The following is a 20,384-nucleotide window of genomic DNA, read 5'->3' as shown; positions in this document are numbered from 1 at the left end:
TTACTGGACCGATTTTAATAATTTTTTTCTCATTAGAAAGCTACATTATTACTGAGTAACATAGACTATATTTAGTACTAGATTACTAGAGAAATCTTAAATATTAATTTTTATTAAAAGCTGCGAAGAGTATTAATGATAGGACAAAATGATAGATCAAAAAGAATCGTACGATGCTATAATTTAAAGTGTGGAAAATAACAGTGGTTAATTTTTTTGTTGGACGCACCCGGTGGCACGGGTAAAACCTTTCTTGTCAATTAAGTACTGTCAAAAGTACGATTATCCGGAAGAAAAGCACTGGCATTGCCATCGTCAGGAATTACTGCATCCCTATTAAATGATGGGAAAACTACTCACTCTACAATCAAATCACCGTTCGCTTTTTCTTTAGATCAAACAGTCCGTATGTTCAATCCGTAAAAATGGTCCACTGTGAAAGCTCTTACAGGACACGACTCTGATTATTTGGGATAAGCCATAGAGCTCATGTAGAAGAAACTCATGCAATATGATAGGTGGCGTAACTTTTGTTTTCGCTGGAGACTTTCGCCAAACTCTACCAGTTGTAGCAAAAGGTACACGTGCCAACGTTATCAAAGCGTGCCTCGAATCATCATATCTTATCGAAAATGCGTGCATTTGGTATTAGTGAATTTCTTCTTCGTTGATTTAGTATTTATCTTTCGGACCATTCAATTTAAGTTGTATTTAAAGGGTTAAAATCTGATAGCCACAAAATAAACGCTGGTATGCCGCATGGCTCCGTTTTGTCTCCGACACTCTTTCTTATTTTTAAAAATTATCTTTTGTCTTAATTGTTTCGCTGACGACGGTACCTTTAGCTTTTCATTTTCGTATTATAATTCTTCTCCTTGTTCTTAGAATGTTGACCACCAACGGCAGAGTATGATAAGCTCATTAAATTCCCAATTTAATGCTTTAAAAAAGCAATGCTGTCTTTACTGTCGCAAAAGCGTAACACTCCCCCAATGCCACTAGCCATTGGTGGTACTTGCATCAAGGAGACTAACCAGCTTTTTGTTCTTTTTTTTTATTATTATTTATTTATTTTCATTCCATTCTCTATGTATTATTTTAATAATGTTAAAATAAATATTTATGTAGAACAAAAAAGTAGTACGTATCAACCATATCAGGAAATTTAAGTATATCTATGTATAAAACAAATGAATATTTGGAGTACTTTGTTAATTCAAATAGAAAATAGTTTAAAAAAATAATAATTATTTAATGAAGTATAACTAAAATTGAAAGGAAAAGTAAACACAAAGCTTAAAAGTTATGCTATACTTAAAAACAGATTTTTGACCATCAAACCGTTCACTTCAAAGAGCCATCGTTTTACTGTTTTCGAAAATAAATATTGAACCTTTTAAGTTTTAAGAGGCAATTGATTAAAAAGTTAAGGTGCTGTTGCAGTGTAAAAATTTGAGAATTTAGTTCTATTACTCATCGGAATATTATCTAAAAATAGAGTATTAATTCTTGAGCTGTGTGTATTTGAGTTTCTGAGTACCTGACTGTATCCACTTTAAGAACTGTATATACATAAATGAGTTGCAACGGCAAGATACGAAGATCTTGAAATAAAGGCAAATTACTTGCTAACCTTGATTTCTTACAAATGATTCGGACAATATGTTTCTGCGATGTGATTATTGGATCAGGCGTGTTTTGATATGTACCTCCCCAACTAGTTATTCCATACTGTAGCTTAGAATGAGCGAGCCCAAAGTATATTGTTGTTAATAAATAGATTTTTGGTACAAGTTTGTTTTAATAATTTTAGGAGTTACCGACATTAAGTATTTTTTTAATTCACCAGTATATTGTTTCCAATTTAAATTTTTGTCAATTGTAACTCCTAAATATTTAAAACTATTAATGACTCCGATTTCAAAACAATCACTTGAACAAGGTGTCATATGTTCAAAGTTGGATTCTGCACAAGAATGTGTAGCTAAGTTAAGTTTCTTACATGTTACTCAATGGAAGATTACATTACAGTCCAAGATTGAAGCTGTTTCTTTTAAATTGCAGACCATTGTTTTTGTTTTTTTTCACTTAAAATATGCTCATTCCTAGAAAACCATTGTGTTAGTAAATTTAAATCTTTTTGTTACAGCGATCAATTCAAATAGGTAATTGCTAATATATTTCAGAGCCATATATCATCAGGAAACGCTGTAATTTTGTTAATTGATGATTTTTGAAAGACAGAGTTTATGTATACCAAAAACAATATTGCACCTAGCACCGAACCTTGAGGAACACTGGCAGTAAGCTCCTGAATATGGCTAAATATTTCATCGATTCTAACTCTTTGATATCTAGCGGATAAATAGGTAGAAAACCAATAGAAAACCGGACCTCTAAATCCAGCTTCATAATTTTTTCCTAAAAGGATATGATGATTGAGCAAATCAAATGCCTTATTTAGATCAATAACACTAGAACACTTTTATTGTCGTTAAAACTTTCACTCAACTCACTGCAAAACTTTAATATGGCATCGTCAGTACTTCTACCTCCACGAAAACAAATTGTCCGTTGCTGAAAAACTCATTTTTGTATAAAAAAAAACACCATACGATCCTTTATGAGTTTTTCAAAAAGTTTAGAGAAAGTTGGTAATATGGCTATTGGCCGGTATTGACTCATAACGATGGAAAAATTCCAGAGGTCATACTTACGAGTATATTGAAAATGAAGCAAATCACGTCAAATATATAGAAGGCAATTCGCTTAAGCAGGCCATTGGTTATATTATCAGATATACTGGAGCATTTGTAAACGGAACAAATACAAAACTATTGTTTTGAAATTGGTCTTCTACCAAAATGCTGTTAAGTGTTTAATTTTTTTTTTCAAAGATGCTAGATGTTTTTTAACCATTCTGATCTACCAGGCAAGGTATCATGTCTTTCATTGTTTTATCGATATTTTCAACAACAATGCTCTGGCAAAATATCTAGTTGTATTCCCCCCCCCCTCAAAATATTTTACCGTAATACCCCTACTACTGGGAATGTTCACCAATTTACTATAAACCCAACTTCGGATGTACTGCTAAGAATAGGGATTCTCTCTTGAGCCGTACTACATGAATGTGCAACGCTTTAATAGGCTCAATATTTCCCACTCATTCAAATGTACAGACGTTCAAAACTAATGTGCATCCCCTTTCTAATCCTGCCTTTTTTCTAATTACTTGCACTGTGTTTAACCATTATAAGGGTATATATAAACCTTTTAGAAACTTTAACCAAGTACAAAAAATCGAACAAAATTGTTAATGGCAGTATGTGGCAATATAATTAAAACAAAAACTAAAAGTTTCAAATTGTTAAACAACTTTTAGGCCATTACATTAAAGTTAGTTAAACATTAAATAAAAAAGCGAAAACTTAATGCTATTTTAAAGCAAAATTAATCTCTTTTAATGTCAAAAAGTTGATGTCTGAATTTAAGTACTCTATTAGCAATCGATCAGTTTATAAAAGACATGTTTTTGACAACTTCTGCTTTCAACAAACTGACCGATCAAAATTTAAAATACTTTGAATTTCAATTAAGTTATAGGGAGTGAATTATTTAACTGGTTATCTTCGATCTACATAATTTACAATTTTGTTTTTACAATCATTAAATGATTTTAATCAGAGCATTTTTTTTTCATTTAAAATACGAATAAATAAAGAAGCACTTATGTATCTATTTTTCTTTTGTTGTTGTATCTATTTTATTTCTATTTCTATTTTATTTTTATTAAAATTCCATTCGAAATGGAATATGTAATGTTGTTGAAATTAGATTAAAAATTATAAGTGAAAGCTATTGAAGGTGTCTTATTTGATTCAAGAACTTGCTTTTGTTGTTTAGACTTGATGTGGTCTATGCATGCAGCAGCTTATTACATTACTAAATGTGTGATTTCAAAACAGACGTAACATATGTAAAGTTTTTATACCGCTTGATTTATAGCTGATACTGTCATTAAGAAGATGTGAACAAGAAAAAATTCAAAGACAGTGGTATAATAGTAATACGTACATTTTAACCAAAAATAGTTCTGGTGGGCATAAACGTCCACAAGTTTTCAAATAAAATCGTATAGTGGTAACATATAGATGCAACTTACTGTCAAATAAAAATCTATCTAATTAGTCTTAGCAAATTTAACATTAGCTGTTTCGATTAATACATCAACGAATGTTTTGGGCAAACTCCACTTTTAAAAACAAAACCTATCTTAGCCTTAAGTAGATGCATCTTGGTTATGATCTTTAAATAAATCAATAATTAAGATTTAAAATTTTAACAAAACGATTCGATTTCATTTGTCTATCCCTTCCTATACATTCAAATGCATTTTCTTCAACAGTGCTTCACTATAAATTTGAACCAACAAAAGAGATATCATAAAGGAGTAAACTAACGCCAAGTCAAATAAAGTGCGCACACTTCCTCCCCAGAGGAGTAAAATAATTTCATCTTCAACTTCAATTTTTTTTTACAGCTTCTCCTCCAAAAATTCAATGTTCATAGGTACCTGAAAGATAGCTATGCCGATGTGTGTTTCTAAAGGATTTTTTTCCCTGAATAAACTGAAATAAAATTGACTTCAGCGAGAGAAGAAGCTTTTTGGAATCGATTTTGAATGCACTTACCGTCTGGAGAATTTTCCATCTCAAGAAAACTTAACTTTCTTGCAAAAGTTTTATGTAGAAGCTATAGTACTATGTATTGGATGATATTGATAAAATGTAAATTTCTTACCTGAAACGAGAAAAGAAGAAAAGAGAAATTTAATTTTTTTTTATTTTGTTTTTAACACAATCTCTATGGATAAATAATTGAGTGGGAGAAAAATCAAAAATTAAAAGTTAAAAAGAAAAGAATTCAAGATTTGCGTAAAAATATTTATAGAGTGAAATTGATATGGTTAGTCATAAGTTGGATGGATAGAAAAATAAGACTATAGATAACTTTCAACCATTTCAGTCATTTTTGAAAAAAAAAATGGAAGGACTTTAAATGTTGACAAAAGCATTTCTTAGGACAGCAGATTTTAAGGTATGTCTCCAGTGAAAATTTTGTTTGAATATTCAAACAACAACATTCAATAACTTTAGTGCTCGTAAATGTATATTATGAGGGCCATTTATATTTTAAAAAAGAATTGTTTCTTATTACCAGGCATTTCATGGTGGTTTCAGATTTTCAAAACAGATTCCAGTCCCAATGCTCGACCGCATTTCCGAACTACTCGTATTTAAAAAGATTAATATTATTAAAAAGAAGGCTTCCAGGATTGGTTTGATCTTTCAAGCACTGTTCCTACTTGAAAAAAAAAGTTTGTGTCCACATTGTAGAATGAAAATCATCATTTGGTAAAAACTACCAACATAATTTAAGAAAATCTATTGCTATCCAGACACTATCAGCTAAGTTTTTCAAAATCGAAGTATAAATTAAAAATCGATTCAAATTGTTTTCAGGGTTCTACCATTAAATCGATTTTATTATAGGTTAGGTAAGGGCAAGAACCCGTGGCATGATGGTTAGTGCGTTGGACTGTCATGCTAGAGGTCTTGGGTTCGATCTTCGATTCCTGCCTATGCCATCTAAAGTCTTTTCACGGGTACTGCCTCTTGCGAGGAATTGACAAATTCTCCAAGAGTAACTATTGTCATGAAAAAGTGCTTTCTCAAAATTAGCCGTTCGGAGTCGGCATATAAACTGTAGGTCCCCTCCATTCCTGACAATATTACTCGCACACAGGAATGGTTGAGAGTTGTAAGTCACTAGGCCTTGGTTCTCAACGGACTGTCGCGCCACCCAATTTATTTTTTATTTTTTTAGGTTATGCCAGTTTAATGGCCCATTGTAATACCACATGAATCTTGAGGCTTCCTCCTAAGCTCAATGGAACCAGTTTGAGTCCCTTACAAAACGTGAGAGGCTGATAATGCTGACAGTTCCCGGTTATCACACCAATTATCAAGCTTATATGCGATCTGCTTAGAGAGCAAGCACCTTGAACGTTTTAAATCCAGTGTTGGCCAGGTGTTTTTTGTGACCTGATACGTTGTGATGTTGTTCCACTTGGTGGCTGCCCTCCTCACAGCAGCGTCTGGCATTAGAAACAATTTACAAGTAGCGATTGGTATGCCAGTACGTGACAAACGTGGTAGGATGGGCTGTTTCGTTCCTGGCAAGCCTGGAATGTCTTTATGGCCCGGCACCCAGCAAAGGTGAATATTAAACTGTTATAGAGTTTGTAGAGACAACGTTCAGAGATTTGATAGCGGAATGGCTATCTGAGAAAATACGGATATCAGATGTTGATATCACGTTTTCCTTAAGCCAGGACAAGACCTCCTTTATCGCCAAAAGTTCCGCCTGGAACACGCTACAATGAGTGGGAAGGCGGAATGAGAGATTTATTTTCAGTCGTTAAGAGTACACACCTCCACCAACCCCTTCTTTTGTTTTAGACCCATGAGTATAGAAATTGACTCATCTTTCAGGAATGTTCTATCCTCTCAAAAAGATCTGGGAGGTACAGAAATCTGGAAATTTCTGTCGAATTGCAGTTGGGGGATGGTATAGTCTGTGTGCTTTGGAATTGATTCTAAGAATGTTGTTGTTGGTCCACTGCGACGAAGCTTTGAGGCGAATAGCAGAGTTTGCAGCTATTTGTTTGCTTAATATGTCAAGAGGTGTTAGGTAGAGTAAGGTGTCCAGTGCCGCAGATGGGATCATGCGAAGCGATCCTTTTATACATAGGCAAGCTGAACGTTTTACTTTATTTAGCTTATCCCTGTTTATACCTTTCTCTAAAGCAGTCCACCATACTGCCACACCGTACATTAAAATCGGTTTGATTACCGATGTGTATATAATCAATGCGTGATTCTGGGTTGTAAACCCCAATATCTTCTTTGCAAGAATAGAGAGCTACTGTAATTTTTTTAACTCTTTCCTGTACGTTGCATTTCCAATTTAGTTTTTTTTTTTAACGAAAACAAGGCCCAGGTATTTAGCCTCGTCTGAAAATTTTAATTGGATTCCTTTAATATAGGGAAAGTTGACAAATGGAATTTTGTATCTAATCGAAAATAAGACCAAATCGGTTTTGTGTGGGTTAACACCCAGTCCACACCGATCAGCCCAAAGTATTAGTCTGTCCAAGGCATTTTGTAAGAGTTAACTGCTTTTGTAAGAGTAACTGCTATAGCAACGTCGTCTGCATAGGCTATCATTCTGAAGCCCTCCGCATCCAAACTAGTTAGGATTTCATTCACCACAAGGTTCCAGAGGGGGGGGGGGGGGTAGAACACCACCTTGTGGTGTCCTTCTACTAACGAATCGTTTGTCAGACGAGTTGCCCAGTTTTAAGTTAATAATTCTGTTAGTAATAAATTAACTCCCGAAGTGAACTCTCTACATTTAGCAGATGTGTCCACGTTGTAAAAGGCACCTTCGATGTCAAGTAGAGCAACCAAATCCAATCTGTAACGTAGTTTTGCGTCAAAAAGCAAATGAGGTTGCTACCGATTATAATCTGTCATTCACTAAAAACTTTGCCATCTGAAGAGGAAATGGGAATCCCATTTTGTTTAGCGTGAATTCTTTCATTTTCCTCCATTGCTTTGAAATAATTGAAGTTAGAAGTGCATGATTTATAATGATTGTTATTTTTATTTTCCAAGTATTTATGTCTATATAATTAACCACTTCTTAGCTATTAATATAATTTATTTCCTTTTAAAAATGGATATGTAAGTTGAAATCCAAAGCAATTTATTCTACTTCCAAATATGATATTAAATTTTCACAAAAAGAAAAATTTATTAACTTCATAAATTTTGTATTCATAATTATTTCAAAGAAACATGTGTACATACATAATTTTGAGCGGTTTATCAATCAATCAATCAACGACGATCTAGAAGAGCATGTTATGTCTTACTTTTTAAATGTAAAACAAAATTGTATCAGTAATAAATTATTCGACCATAACAAAAACAAAAAGATAAAAACAGAAAACAGAAAACAAAAAACATAAAATATCAATTCACTCTCTCAATCAAAATGCTAATTTCGAACAACTTTAATTGTTTTAGCTTCTGGGTATGAAAATGCAAATTTTTATATCTTCAATAGACGTCCAACGATGCCATTCTTCATATTTAAATGCCTTTTGGACAAGATACACTTTTTTGTTAAAACATCTCAAATGTTTTTCATTCAAATTAATTACTTAATAAAACTCAAGCGTCTAATTAATATTCGACTTAATAATTTAATTTCACATAATTTATAACGTTTGTGTACAACAAAAGCTTCATCAAAATTCCATTACTTGTTTTGACGAGTGTATATGACTCGTAAAAGAGTATTCCTCATGACTTAATTTCTAATAAAGTAGTAGTTCATATAATCGTATGAAGGTATTTTGGTTTGAGGGGAGAAAGCGAGGAAAATTAGTTTTGCTTCAAAAATATTTTAGTTTACACTATTTTCGATTAAACAAACTTTAATATGAAAATTTGTTTACTTAGACATGAAAATTGCGAAGTTGAATTCTATTATACTCAACGACCTACACAAGTAATAATTGGAAAATTTATCATAGAAATGATTTATTCTCCTTTCTAAAGTTGTGCTTTTAAAGGATTTATTTGTCACTCGAGGACCAAAAAACATCTATTCAAATATTACAGAAATGGTGTATAAATTTAAAAAAATTAATTGGCAAAGTTTTTGACGATAAGAATCAAAATCCCAGCATTCTTATTAGTACGCACATTATAGAAAGAAAAAAGAAACTTAAATCTTTTTCAGAAAAAAGAGAAGACTTAGAATATCATGACTTCATGAGTATTGTTATATTTGACTGATTTTACTTTCCTTTAGAAAATAAGGCTCGAAATTTCTTAAGAAAACTTCTTGATTGTTATAATAATTTGAATTATTGAGATCGGTCAAAACAACATACAAAGTTTATCGTTTTGAATAGTAAAGGTGATGTAGCAATGAGCAACTTACAAATAAGGATTTAGTATTTTATTTGACTCTAAATTAAATTAATTAGCATTTTAAATCGAATATACTTTTATGTACATATTTGCAAAACAGTCTAACGTATATTTTATATATTCAGTATTAAAATTGTCTTGAGAAATTAAAATAAATACATTTACTAATTGATTAAATTCGAATTTTCCAAAATGTATTTCTTTTTATTTGCGTATACGAGTATACAAATAGACCAGACTTTGTTAAAGTAAATAAGTCACTTTTACAAGAAATGAATAGAACAGGGTTTTCAAATAAGACGTTTTGTTTTAATTTTCATTTCTTTAGATAAGGCAATAGGTGTTAATTTTCGTTGCAGGCAGGAAAGGTATATTTTTGACAACAGGAAATCGCATCAGCTAAAAGGCCGCTACCGTTAATAATGCGGAGCCATATCTTTTATTTGAAATTTTCTGTTTTATATATCATTGTCCATTCTTTAGGTATTGAATCGATTATGGAACATTGGCATAGACCTCATCTTTAACCTTTTCCCAAATGTGGAAAATAATGATTGGGTATCTCTTTGAAAAATGACAACATTAGAAACTTGCCAAACATATATGGTATTATTTTTTTATTTTAAATGTCAAGTGTTTTTTTTTCTTTTTTTGGCACAATTTTATATAGGTACTAAACAAGTACGAATAAAAACTAAATGTGTACACATATGTAGGAACTTATCACACATATTTAAGAATATTTATAACGTAAAATCCAAGCGCCTTTTTACTTCTGCCATAATGTTTATTATATCCTCATAATCTACGTCTATATCTTTGTAGATGTTAAGAAACATTAAGCCGTTGAGCGGCTCCACGCCGGTTTTGCTCCGCAGATAAGTCTTTAATCTGCGCAGACATGAGAAAGACCGCTCACTTTTAGCCACAGATACTGCATATTCAGTTCATCGATTTGCATATTGCGATGAACTGTATTATATAAAAAAGCCCCGCAAACATTTAAAGCGTCTATATAGTTTTTGGGCCGTTCGTCATTTGACATACACAAGCTGTTAGCAATTGTTAGCAATGCGCAACCACACACCTGTGTGCACGAACTAGACTGCAGAATTTCACTGGACGAACTGCATACAGTTTTGGATAAAATGAAAAACAACAAGGCACCTGGTGTCGACGGAATCCCTTCCGAATTTTATAAATTCGCCACTTTAATGTTCAAAAACTACCTAGTAAACTTCTTCAACCAACTCTACGATGATGCCTCGGTTCAGATCTATTTTAATAAAGCGATTATCTATGCCATTTTCAAGAATCTATCCTAAATACGCTGCGAGTTTTCAGCTCAATTCTCTATGATAGGCTTATAAGATGTATTGAGTCAACAAACCGCTTAAGTATTATTCAAGCAGGGTTTCAGTCAGAATTCTCTACTGTGGATCATATCTTCGCGCTGTCTAGTATTGCATCAAAGTATTTGGAGAATTCTAAGAGGCTTACGTTTGCTTCGTAGATTTTAAAGCGGCATTTGACACGGTAAGTAGGCAAGAATTGATCTACAAGCTATCATCTACAGGGTGATCTAGGAAATGTCTTCTATTATACTCCAAATTCCTGGATTCAACAACTGAGGCAGTTTGGAATGGAAGCAACTTATCGGAATGGTTTAAGACGTCTACGGGTGTTCCCCAAGCACAATTTTGTTTGCCCTTTATATCACTGACTTTATATCATTTTTCCGTGAGTTGTATTTTTTTCGGGCTCCTTAGTCAAAGTCTTACTGAAAATCAACAGACTTTAAGACTACTGTTCAACTTGGGGCCTAAAAATCAATACAAGTAAAACAAAACCTATGATTTTTGAATCTAGACACCGAAGAAAGCTACCGGAGGAATCATGGACCATCAACAATGAGCGCATCGATGTGGTAAAGGAGTTCAAGTACATGGGAGTGTTGATGACATCTAACCTTAAGTGGAGAAAACATACAAAGGAGAAAGGTAGGGAAGCCAAACTAGCTATAAATCTGATGTTGCCAACGTTTTTCAGCAACAGCGACATTGATGTAGCATCGAAGTACCGAGTGTTGTTTGTATTATGGGGTGCAAGTATTTGGGTACGCACAACATGAGGAATTCGAAAGTATCCAGGGGCTCTTTTTCAAACGACTATTCCGATTACCTTATGCAACACCAACGTATGATTTACATGTAGAGTCAGGCTTAGCACCGATTTACATCCAAAATCTTAAATCGCATGCCAAATATCTGACTACAGTAGTGATAAGAGAAAACGGACTACATAAGTCAATTCTGTAAAGACAACTTCGAAGAAAGGCAACACCTTTTAAAGAATTGAACCATCTTGCTGCGGGACAAAATGTAACGCTTCCCTTAACTATAAATAACGTTATTGAATGGCAGAATTTATTTGATGACATGATTGCTAAAACTGATAATGCGATATATTTACAATATCTAGAAAGGACATCCTCTCTAGAAAGTAGAACCAGAGGAACTTGTCATCTGATATGAGTTATTTTTGCAAGGAACTGACTGCAGAAGCTATCGGTATCATCTTTAGGGCTAGAGTCGAAATACTTAATCTAAACTTATAGATCGGATTAATCACAAATCTGCACGTTCTGCAATTTAAGAGAACTTCAAGGTACTCATTTTATAGCAGTTTGCCCAATATTGCAAGAAATAAGGCGATTATATTTCCAAGCCAGTTTTGACTTTTAACGATCTTATTGATATTCTCAACGGATCAATTGGTTGGGTAAATCTCTTTAACCCTAGAAAGATAACCTACGTCGAATCAACGTATAAATCATGTGTATCACTTATGATCTATGATATATGGTTATCTTTCTAGGGTTAAAGTTTGTAAACATGCGTTGTCATATCCCAATAGTTTTTGAACCTTAAGAAATATTCACCCAGTTAAAAAAAAAAAACAGATATTTGTGTTTCAAATCACGTGAAAATTGTATAGCATTTATGTTGCACATCATTCAAATTGCATACAAATATCTTTCAAATATTTGTGTTTTAAATCACGTGAAAATTGAATAGTAGATATGTAGGTATGCTCCAAGTCATTAAAATTGCTTAAAAGTGTAATATCTTTCAAAGTTTACATAATTATAAAAAGTATCTCAACGTTATCTCTCATTATTATGATCTGTTATAAACTAATTGTATTTTAAACAAAAAATACACCTTTTTAAGATTCGCTTTGAAGATTTAAAAACTTTCATATTTTACTTATATGTATTTTAGTTTAAAAAAATGTCTATCACGCAGACGGCAGCTTTGCCATGTCCTTATGTTCTTAGTTTTAATAGAATGTAAAACTTATATATTGTAATAAAGAAATGTATCTATCTATCTATCTATCTCTACTCAAGCAATGTCTGCAACAATAGTTCATTTAACATTGACAACTATAAAAATGTATACGAAATAAGAACACAATTTTTACCTGCACCACATTCTCATCTCAGCTGGAAAATCATCCAAACATCCTTTTATATCGTCTGGCTACTCATGAGCAAATACTTCAAGAGTTATTTTCATGTCGTCTTCATAAAGTTTGCAACATTTACTGGCAAAACATTTTGAATTTTCGAAATTATTTCACGATGGTCGGGAGATCGATTTTTTAATTGAACCAACAAATAATCCAAAAAAGGAACATAGACAGACCGACGAAAATATTCCTCCATGCCACTAGCATAATATTCTAGTTTTGTCTGTTTGGTAATAATTCGTGGGACTATTAATTGTAAGTACATTTTATCAGCCATTTGCTTGTTTCGGAATTATGTCACATTTAAAAAATTTCTTCGTAAGGATGGGGGGCATACATTTTTTTTGGTAAACTCACTTAGATTCTTAAAAGGCAAAAAATTGGTTTTATTACAATTAAGGAAACAATAAACTGAGAATTTTGTATTGCTTTTAGTAAAGTGTGAGGTTTGATTCCATTACTTTTAAAATTTTGTTCATCCAGGATCTCTAACGGGCAACAGATATGCTCATAACGTTATAAAACAAAATAAGTTAGTCCAAATGCTCAACACAACACGTTTCGCAAAATTTTAAAAGCCGTGTTTGTTTTCGCATTTTCAAATTTACCGTAAATTGTTAGATTGAATTTTGAAATTGTCAAACTGTTTTTCTTAAACTCACCTTCAGTGAAGAAGTAATGATTTTGGATGCGTTCCAAACCTTTAGATCGAAGACATATTGTTTTCTGCCTTACATTAAGGTATGTTAAAATGCAGAAATACATTCAAATGTTTAAAAATATGTATTGAATTTAGGAGACATCACGTAACTTACATTATTAATTTGATTCTTGTTCTTGAAAAATAGGAAAAAAAGCGACAAAGGCAAACAGGGTTGCTGTTTTTATTTGAAATGTATTTTTCTCACAATTCAAGAAGTGTAAACAGTAAAGTTTTAATATTTTCTTTTATTTACAACTAAAACTAACATAAATTAACTGAACAATTTGTCGGTATATTCATATCACATTTTTTTTAAACGTGTCATTAGTGGCCGCGAGATCGTTTCAAAAACGAGTACAAAGGCTATTTTCTGTTCTCGATTTTTCATGTCGAAAGAGAGCATTTCCGTATTTATATATATTTATAAGAATTAAAGAACTGGAGACCAAAGATATTTTTAAGGCAAAGTTTAAAAACTTTATACATACAAAATTAATAAAAAAAAAACGCTCGACAGATTTTCAAAAAATAATTAATAAATCAAGGTTTATTTGAGAAATAAAATGACTTTTTAATTTATAAATCATAAAACATAGGATATATTTTTAACACGTCTTTTTGGAAATCACACATGAGCAAGTTTCTGGAATTCCCGACATTCAAAAGATTTCAAATGATTAATGAATATTAATGAACTAATTTGATTTCTCAGGAATATAATCGATTTTGCACACATACCTACTTTTAAAATTACTTGAATTTTTTGTATTTAAAAAAAACTACGCCAGGAACAGAATAAAAATTAGACAATGAGATTTTTAAAAAACTTGACAAAACCGAGCGTTAGAAGAAATAAAAAAAAAAAACCTTCGCAAACGTTTTTCAAAGTGCTCTTTACTGTAAACAGTTTTCTTGGAATTTAATTCGGGATTCCATTTAACAGATGATAAATTTTTACAATAAATAATGAAAACAAATATTTCAGGAGGTGTTAAAACAGAACTACCTTTAGAATTGTATGCCAACATTTTTTTATTCCAAACTTAATTTTAAATATTGATCAAAATCATGAAGATTCAGATCATCTTTCTAATGATTGGAAACAAACACATTTAACAACATGGCTATAAATTAATTTGTGTGATTCATTGTCAATTCTTATATTTTAATATAATTTCTACAATTGAACTGCTAAAAATGGCCACAACCAATTTTAAATTCAATGATTACTGTTGGACTAAAACTTATAAAGAAAACAAGTTCAAGGAGTCCAATGGACACAAATCTTAATAAAGTAATGATTTCAGACTTGTTCGAAGCTACGACGTAAATTTATGGAAAGAACTAGAAAATTACTTAAATTATAAAATCATTTCTTATCCTGAGTGCAATGAGAATCAGGACCCGTTTAATAATAAAGCACAACGATCGTCTAGCTAAGGCGCGGCAATGGCAGAGATTAATTAAAAATCTTGTTTTACTTTTAAAAACATTTTCCAAATAATTAGTTTTGCGTTTTCGCTTCGTTTTCTTTTCAAACCGAACAGTAAAAGCAGCCTTAAAATTAAAGCGTGGCACATTGAAAAAATCTTAGCTATAACTAGCTCACTCAAATAAGATTAAACGATGAATTAAAAAATACATTATTCTCTCATATAATCCAAAAATTTCCAAACAAATGTAATTTAACAAAGCCCCCAAAAAAGTTAAGTGCAGAAATGGCCTCAGACCATTTAAATCCGTACCTGAAATAAACCATCAATATCTTTATAAATTTTATAAATTGAAACCTAATGTTATAGAAAATATATATAAAAAAAAGCAAACCTCAATATTTAAAGTTGTCCTTAACCCAAAATCTAATTTTCAACCCTGTCACCCAGAAAAAAAAAACTAGACTTCCTTTTAAAACTATCAATAAACAATATTATTCCAAAGCTTATACCTACATATTTTATTTTTATTACGTCATTTTCAGACAAAAAGGAAAAACGTCAAATCCAATTTTGGGTAGCAAATTCGAAAAATTCCAGTTTTGTTTCAATGGCTATTCGGGGACAACAAGTCTATAGGTGGGTTACACACACATTTAGAAACACTGATTTTCCTCCTAACATGTTGTGGATGAAAATTGTTTTTAATTTTTTTGTTTTGCTTTAAAGACTCAATTATCCGCTGAGAACCAGACAGTGGCATCATATCTGCACGTCATGGAATGGTAAAAGTGGTGAATGGCAAGTCTGGCTTAAAGCGGAACGGATCGGACGCGGCTTCCATAATGCGGTAAGTGTGTTGAATTATTTTCGATTTGTCTAGCATTTATGTATCTTTTGATGCCGCATGAAAGAGTCGGGTCTTAGGTGTTATTAAAGTCTCTGAAGCTGAAGAGAAGAGCTTAGTATGGTAAGCAAGGCAAAGCTTGTGTTGGGTAATACTATGGGTAATTGCGTGAACGTAAACGCATTTCTTCAATATATGTTAGTGCAACAACATTGGGGAACATTATACGAGTATGTAAATTGTTGCTCTTATGTTACGGTATGACTCAGTTGTGAAATGAAACAGGTGAAGCTAAAAATGAGACATATGCAAATCTAGGAAATTGTTAATGTCGCGCACGCCAGGTGTTAGGAATCAATTGCTGTCTCCAATAAGTTAAAAAAAAACATATACTTACAAATATCAACCACTTGGGAAATATTTTGAACAGGTTTATAGGATTCATAAGAGATCTTAGCTTAGCAAACGGAAATGATAGTTCTGTCTTCCCAGTTGGCTTGATGTACGGAAGAAAAATAATTTGATTTATGACAGAAATACATTTGTTTTAAGTTTTAATTTTTGTGTATGGATGTATCTATAAGAAAAGTAAATACTTCAACATTTTAACAGGAAACAAATCGTACAAAAATATTCAATGGAGTTTATTTTTTATTTGAGCCAACTTTCAAACAGACTTATTATTGAGCTAATGAAAGTAAAACATTTTTGTTTATTCTACGAACAAACTTTTGATTCACATGAATATTTCTTTAATAATTTTTTTTTTTAAATGATCTGTCTTTGAATACTTATCTCTTCGAGTTAATAATCTGTCATTTCAAGAGTTCAAATTCTTTGAATTTTAATTTTTTTAAATCTCGACAAATCATGTATCAATTTTTTTTTTGTTTGAAGAATTACAACAGAAAGAGTTTCTTCTGAATGTTTTTTCAACATTTTTTAATATCCAAATAGTTTTATTAAAATTTCAAATTTTAAGAAAAACCAGAATATTGACGAAATTCTAAAGAAAAACAGCTTAATATTAGATAGTTCACATTGTGCGATCTTTAATGTTTATTTCAGATTGAATATTCTGGGGTGCACCTCACACTGAAAACTTCCCATCCTGTCTGACGATTTGCCTGCTTAAGAATTCAACAATTAACTCCTTCTTTTAAAGCAATGATTTCACCATACCAACATGGTTTTGTAGCTGGTAGATCCACTGCAACTAACCTCACTATTTTTAGTAATTTATCCTCGAATGCACTTGAGAAAATTTATCCGCATGATGTTGTCTATGCTGACTTTTCTAAAGCTTTTGACAGAGTCAATCATGATGCTTTACTTATGAAGATTAATAAAGTAGGTTTTGACTCGAACTTTTTAAAATGGCTAAATTCATACTAAAGGGATCGTATTCAGTACATTCGTACAAATATCATTATTTCTGCACTGGTTTATGTTACGTCGGGTATCCCGCAAGGAAGCCATCTTAGTCCTCTTCTCTTTTTGTTGTTTATAAACGACGATAATCATATGTTTTCAATTTTAAAGTGCTTGATGTACGCGAATGATCTAAAAGTATTTCGTTGAATAAAATATGAATATGATTGTTTTCTTCTGCAACAAGATCTTGATCTTTAATCGGACTGGTATTTTGCTTCTTAACATTTGTAGAAAGTTCACAGAGGGTATTTTCGTTCATTCGTGACATAGTAGCAGATCATATTGATTGTTCACAAATTTTAGCGAATGAAATTATGTTGAATTCATTCAATAGGTTATCTATACATTTCGTAATAAGGAGTCCATACCTATGATGCATATTCAAGGTGAGGACGAACAAGGCAATTGTACAAAAAAAGAGTAGGATCACTGAACTCCTTTGCCCAGCGTTTTATAAAACCAAGCATACAACTTGCCTTATTAACAATAATGTTAATGTGAAGTGTAAACTTTAAGTTGGGTCAGAAATAAACACCTAAATCTTCAAATCTGGAGACGCGGCAGAGTTTTTGCTGTGATATACAATAATCAAACGCACTAACGATTCGTTTTTTAGCAATAGTTATCATCTGGAATTTTAAAGGGTTGAGGGTAGACTATTTTTCCCACATCAAAATGTGAAACTATCAATGTCGGCTTGTAAAAAGATACGATCATGGGTGGACTTTATAATCTTCAAAATTTTAATGTCATCTGCAAAAATGAGAAATTCACTTGAGCGTAGACAATAGACATGTCGAATGTCGATACTTCGTTAACAGACAGGATGCACAGAAAAGGGCCAAGATGGCTTCCCTGGAGAACACCAGATTGAGTAAAAAGAAGGTTCAGAATGACAATTTATGATTTGATCCAAGCAAAGAAAAATGGTGGAAAACCAAGAGCATTGAGTTTAAATAAAACAATTCTGTGGCAAAGTTGGTCAGAAGCAAACAACTGTTCAAACAATTTAGAAATGCAAGAAACACTTGCAATGGGCCTGTAGTTTGTTATATCCGCCTTGTTACCTTTCTTGAAAATTGGTGTTAGAAATTACTTCTTCTATATACTGGGAAATTTTCCTGTTTTTAGAGAAAGTTTAAATAAGAACGTAAGAGGTTCATCTAAAGCATTACTACACTTTTTTAATAATATCGAGGAAATACCATCGGGATCGGCTGAACAGTCATCATTCAACGCAGATAAAAGATCGAGGGCCGTACTCTGAAGCACAAGTATGTGACTACAGCTAGTTTGCGAAAAAGAGTGAAGATTATGAAAATATACTTCTTCAACCTCTTCAGGGCTATTAACAAAGGACTCCCGGAAATTTGTTGCGAAAGCGTTACAGATAGCAACATTTTTATCTAACAAAATGTTCTTGTAAGTGAAGTTAACTGGAAAGCCATCTGATTTTTTCTTTAAGTTTATAAGTTTCCAAATTTGTTTAGGATTCTCTTTCAAAAAGGTGCCCATGTCAGTAACATAATTAGCGTACACAAAATTAGAAAGACATTTAAATTCATTAAAGAATTCAACATAAACAGAGAAGTTGATTGGAGACAAAGTTTTGGGATAAGTTTTTCATACCTTATTCCTTTTGTTACGAAGTAAACGCAATTCTTTCGTGTACCAAGGGTTGTACAGGTTAAAGTTTCTATTTCTTGATTTCTTAAAAGGTAGATTTCTTTTCTAAACAATTATTAGGGATCTTATACAAAATTGAAATTGCTTAGTCAATATTAGAATATGCTAAAGTATCAGTAATTCCACTTCAAAATATCAGTTCACTTTTTTAAAATTGCTATGATAAAAACAACCACTAATTTTTTTTAAAGTCCTTTCTGTATCTTTCTGTTTCATTATCAGTACAAAACGTTTCTTTTACTACGATATCTCTACTGGTCCTTGAGATATGGACGACGAAACGTCGAGAAATGTCAACATTTTCAATTCTACAAATCGGATCGATTACGATAGCTTCTTAAAATGAAGTTAATAAAATCATGAAGAAAAATTATAGTGGCTAAACAGAACATAAGTTATGCAAGTTCTTAGGTTTGCTGGTAAGGCCAGATTTTGTAAATGCTTATGAAACAAATTCAAATTCTCTGCATTGAAAAATGTTCAAAATCTTTGAGAAATCCATGCCTATATTTTATTTCAATGATTCTTGCCTTCTGACGTGCTTTAAACGTTTTTACGAATGATTTGAAGGGATTGATGATAAAGTAACGAATGTCTCGATTAGGTCTTTCTCGACAAAAAAATCTCTAAGCAATGGTTAATCAACTGCAATATTTAATTTAATTTATAGTTCTACAAATATTTCAAAATCTTTTTGAAGCGCATTTAAAATTGAGTAATGCATTTTGTTCAAGTAGTTTGAAACACATTTCCATATCTTCAGTTTTTGTCTCTTAAAATCCAGAGTAACCAACAAAATCTATTTAATTATACTTAACAGCATTTTGTCCTACATTCATCTTAGAGATCCCCTTACAACAAAAATAAAAAAGAACTTTTCGTCATGCTTCTTAATTTGCTCTCCAAAAACCTTTTTCCCTTAAATGATTGCTTTAATTTAAATACATAATCTCATTTCACATAGGTACAAAAGTTCTCATTAAATTCAATTACCCTCTTTTCAGTAGATATAATATAGGTATCACAGTCACAGTCATAGTCATAGTCACAGTCATAGTCATAGCCATAGTCTGAGTCGCAGTCACAGTCGTGTATCGTGTTGTCCCACCAGAAGCAGAGACAGAAGCACATAATTTGCTTTCTCTTTTTCTAAATTAATGGGGCTTGTATACCTGTCGTCCATGCTCCAACCAAGGCTGCACAGGACGACGATGACGGTACATACTCGTACTACTCGAATAATACCTCGTGCACAGAGTTATTATTATTATTGTACTTTAGTACCACCATCGTTTTGCAGCAAATTAACATTTCTGTGTTTGACAGAGCATTAAATGTATTTTGCTGCAAAATAATATAAAATCATTAATATTCAACACAATATGGAAGAAGATTCAACAAAACAAAGACTCAAATAAAAAAAGGGGAAAAGACAAATTAATGAATGCAACTGCAGCACACTATGGGTTGGTCCCCGTCATCGCTACCGGGCTTTTATTTGTAAGCTACATCCTGCTTAATGTATGTGTTTACTTTGGGTTTAAGGCTCCAAGGTATGAGGGGCTCTCAAACAATACAAATGGTGGGTTTGAAATAGAGTGGAGATTTGATTCATTGAGTTCAGTTTGAGTCGACTTCAACTTTTGTAATGACCAATCATTTGGCTTTTAAATAAG

The 20,384-nt window shown here is 32.1% G+C and overlaps 2 protein-coding genes across 15 annotated transcripts in view; one reads left to right on the top strand and one right to left on the bottom strand.

The window, feature by feature from the left end:
• Positions 1-20,384, bottom strand: part of LOC129948589 (coiled-coil domain-containing protein CG32809) — a 413,266-nt gene that overhangs the window by 97,003 nt on the left and 295,879 nt on the right. The window lies entirely within an intron of this gene.
• The window catches only part of LOC129948591 (uncharacterized), a 44,258-nt gene that overhangs the window by 9,141 nt on the left and 14,733 nt on the right, over positions 1-20,384 (top strand). Inside the window, exons 3-4 of the mRNA XM_056059719.1 lie at positions 15,287-15,380; positions 15,471-15,591. Of these exons, the coding sequence (XP_055915694.1) occupies positions 15,287-15,380; positions 15,471-15,591 (215 nt within the window). The remainder of the gene's footprint in view (positions 1-15,286; positions 15,381-15,470; positions 15,592-20,384) is intronic.

Source organism: Eupeodes corollae, chromosome 2 (assembly GCF_945859685.1).
Source record: "Eupeodes corollae chromosome 2, idEupCoro1.1, whole genome shotgun sequence".
Taxonomy (NCBI): Eukaryota; Metazoa; Arthropoda; class Insecta; order Diptera; family Syrphidae; genus Eupeodes; species Eupeodes corollae.
The sequence above is the reverse complement of the archived record's forward strand: the minus strand, read 5'-3'. Positions and strand labels throughout refer to the sequence as shown.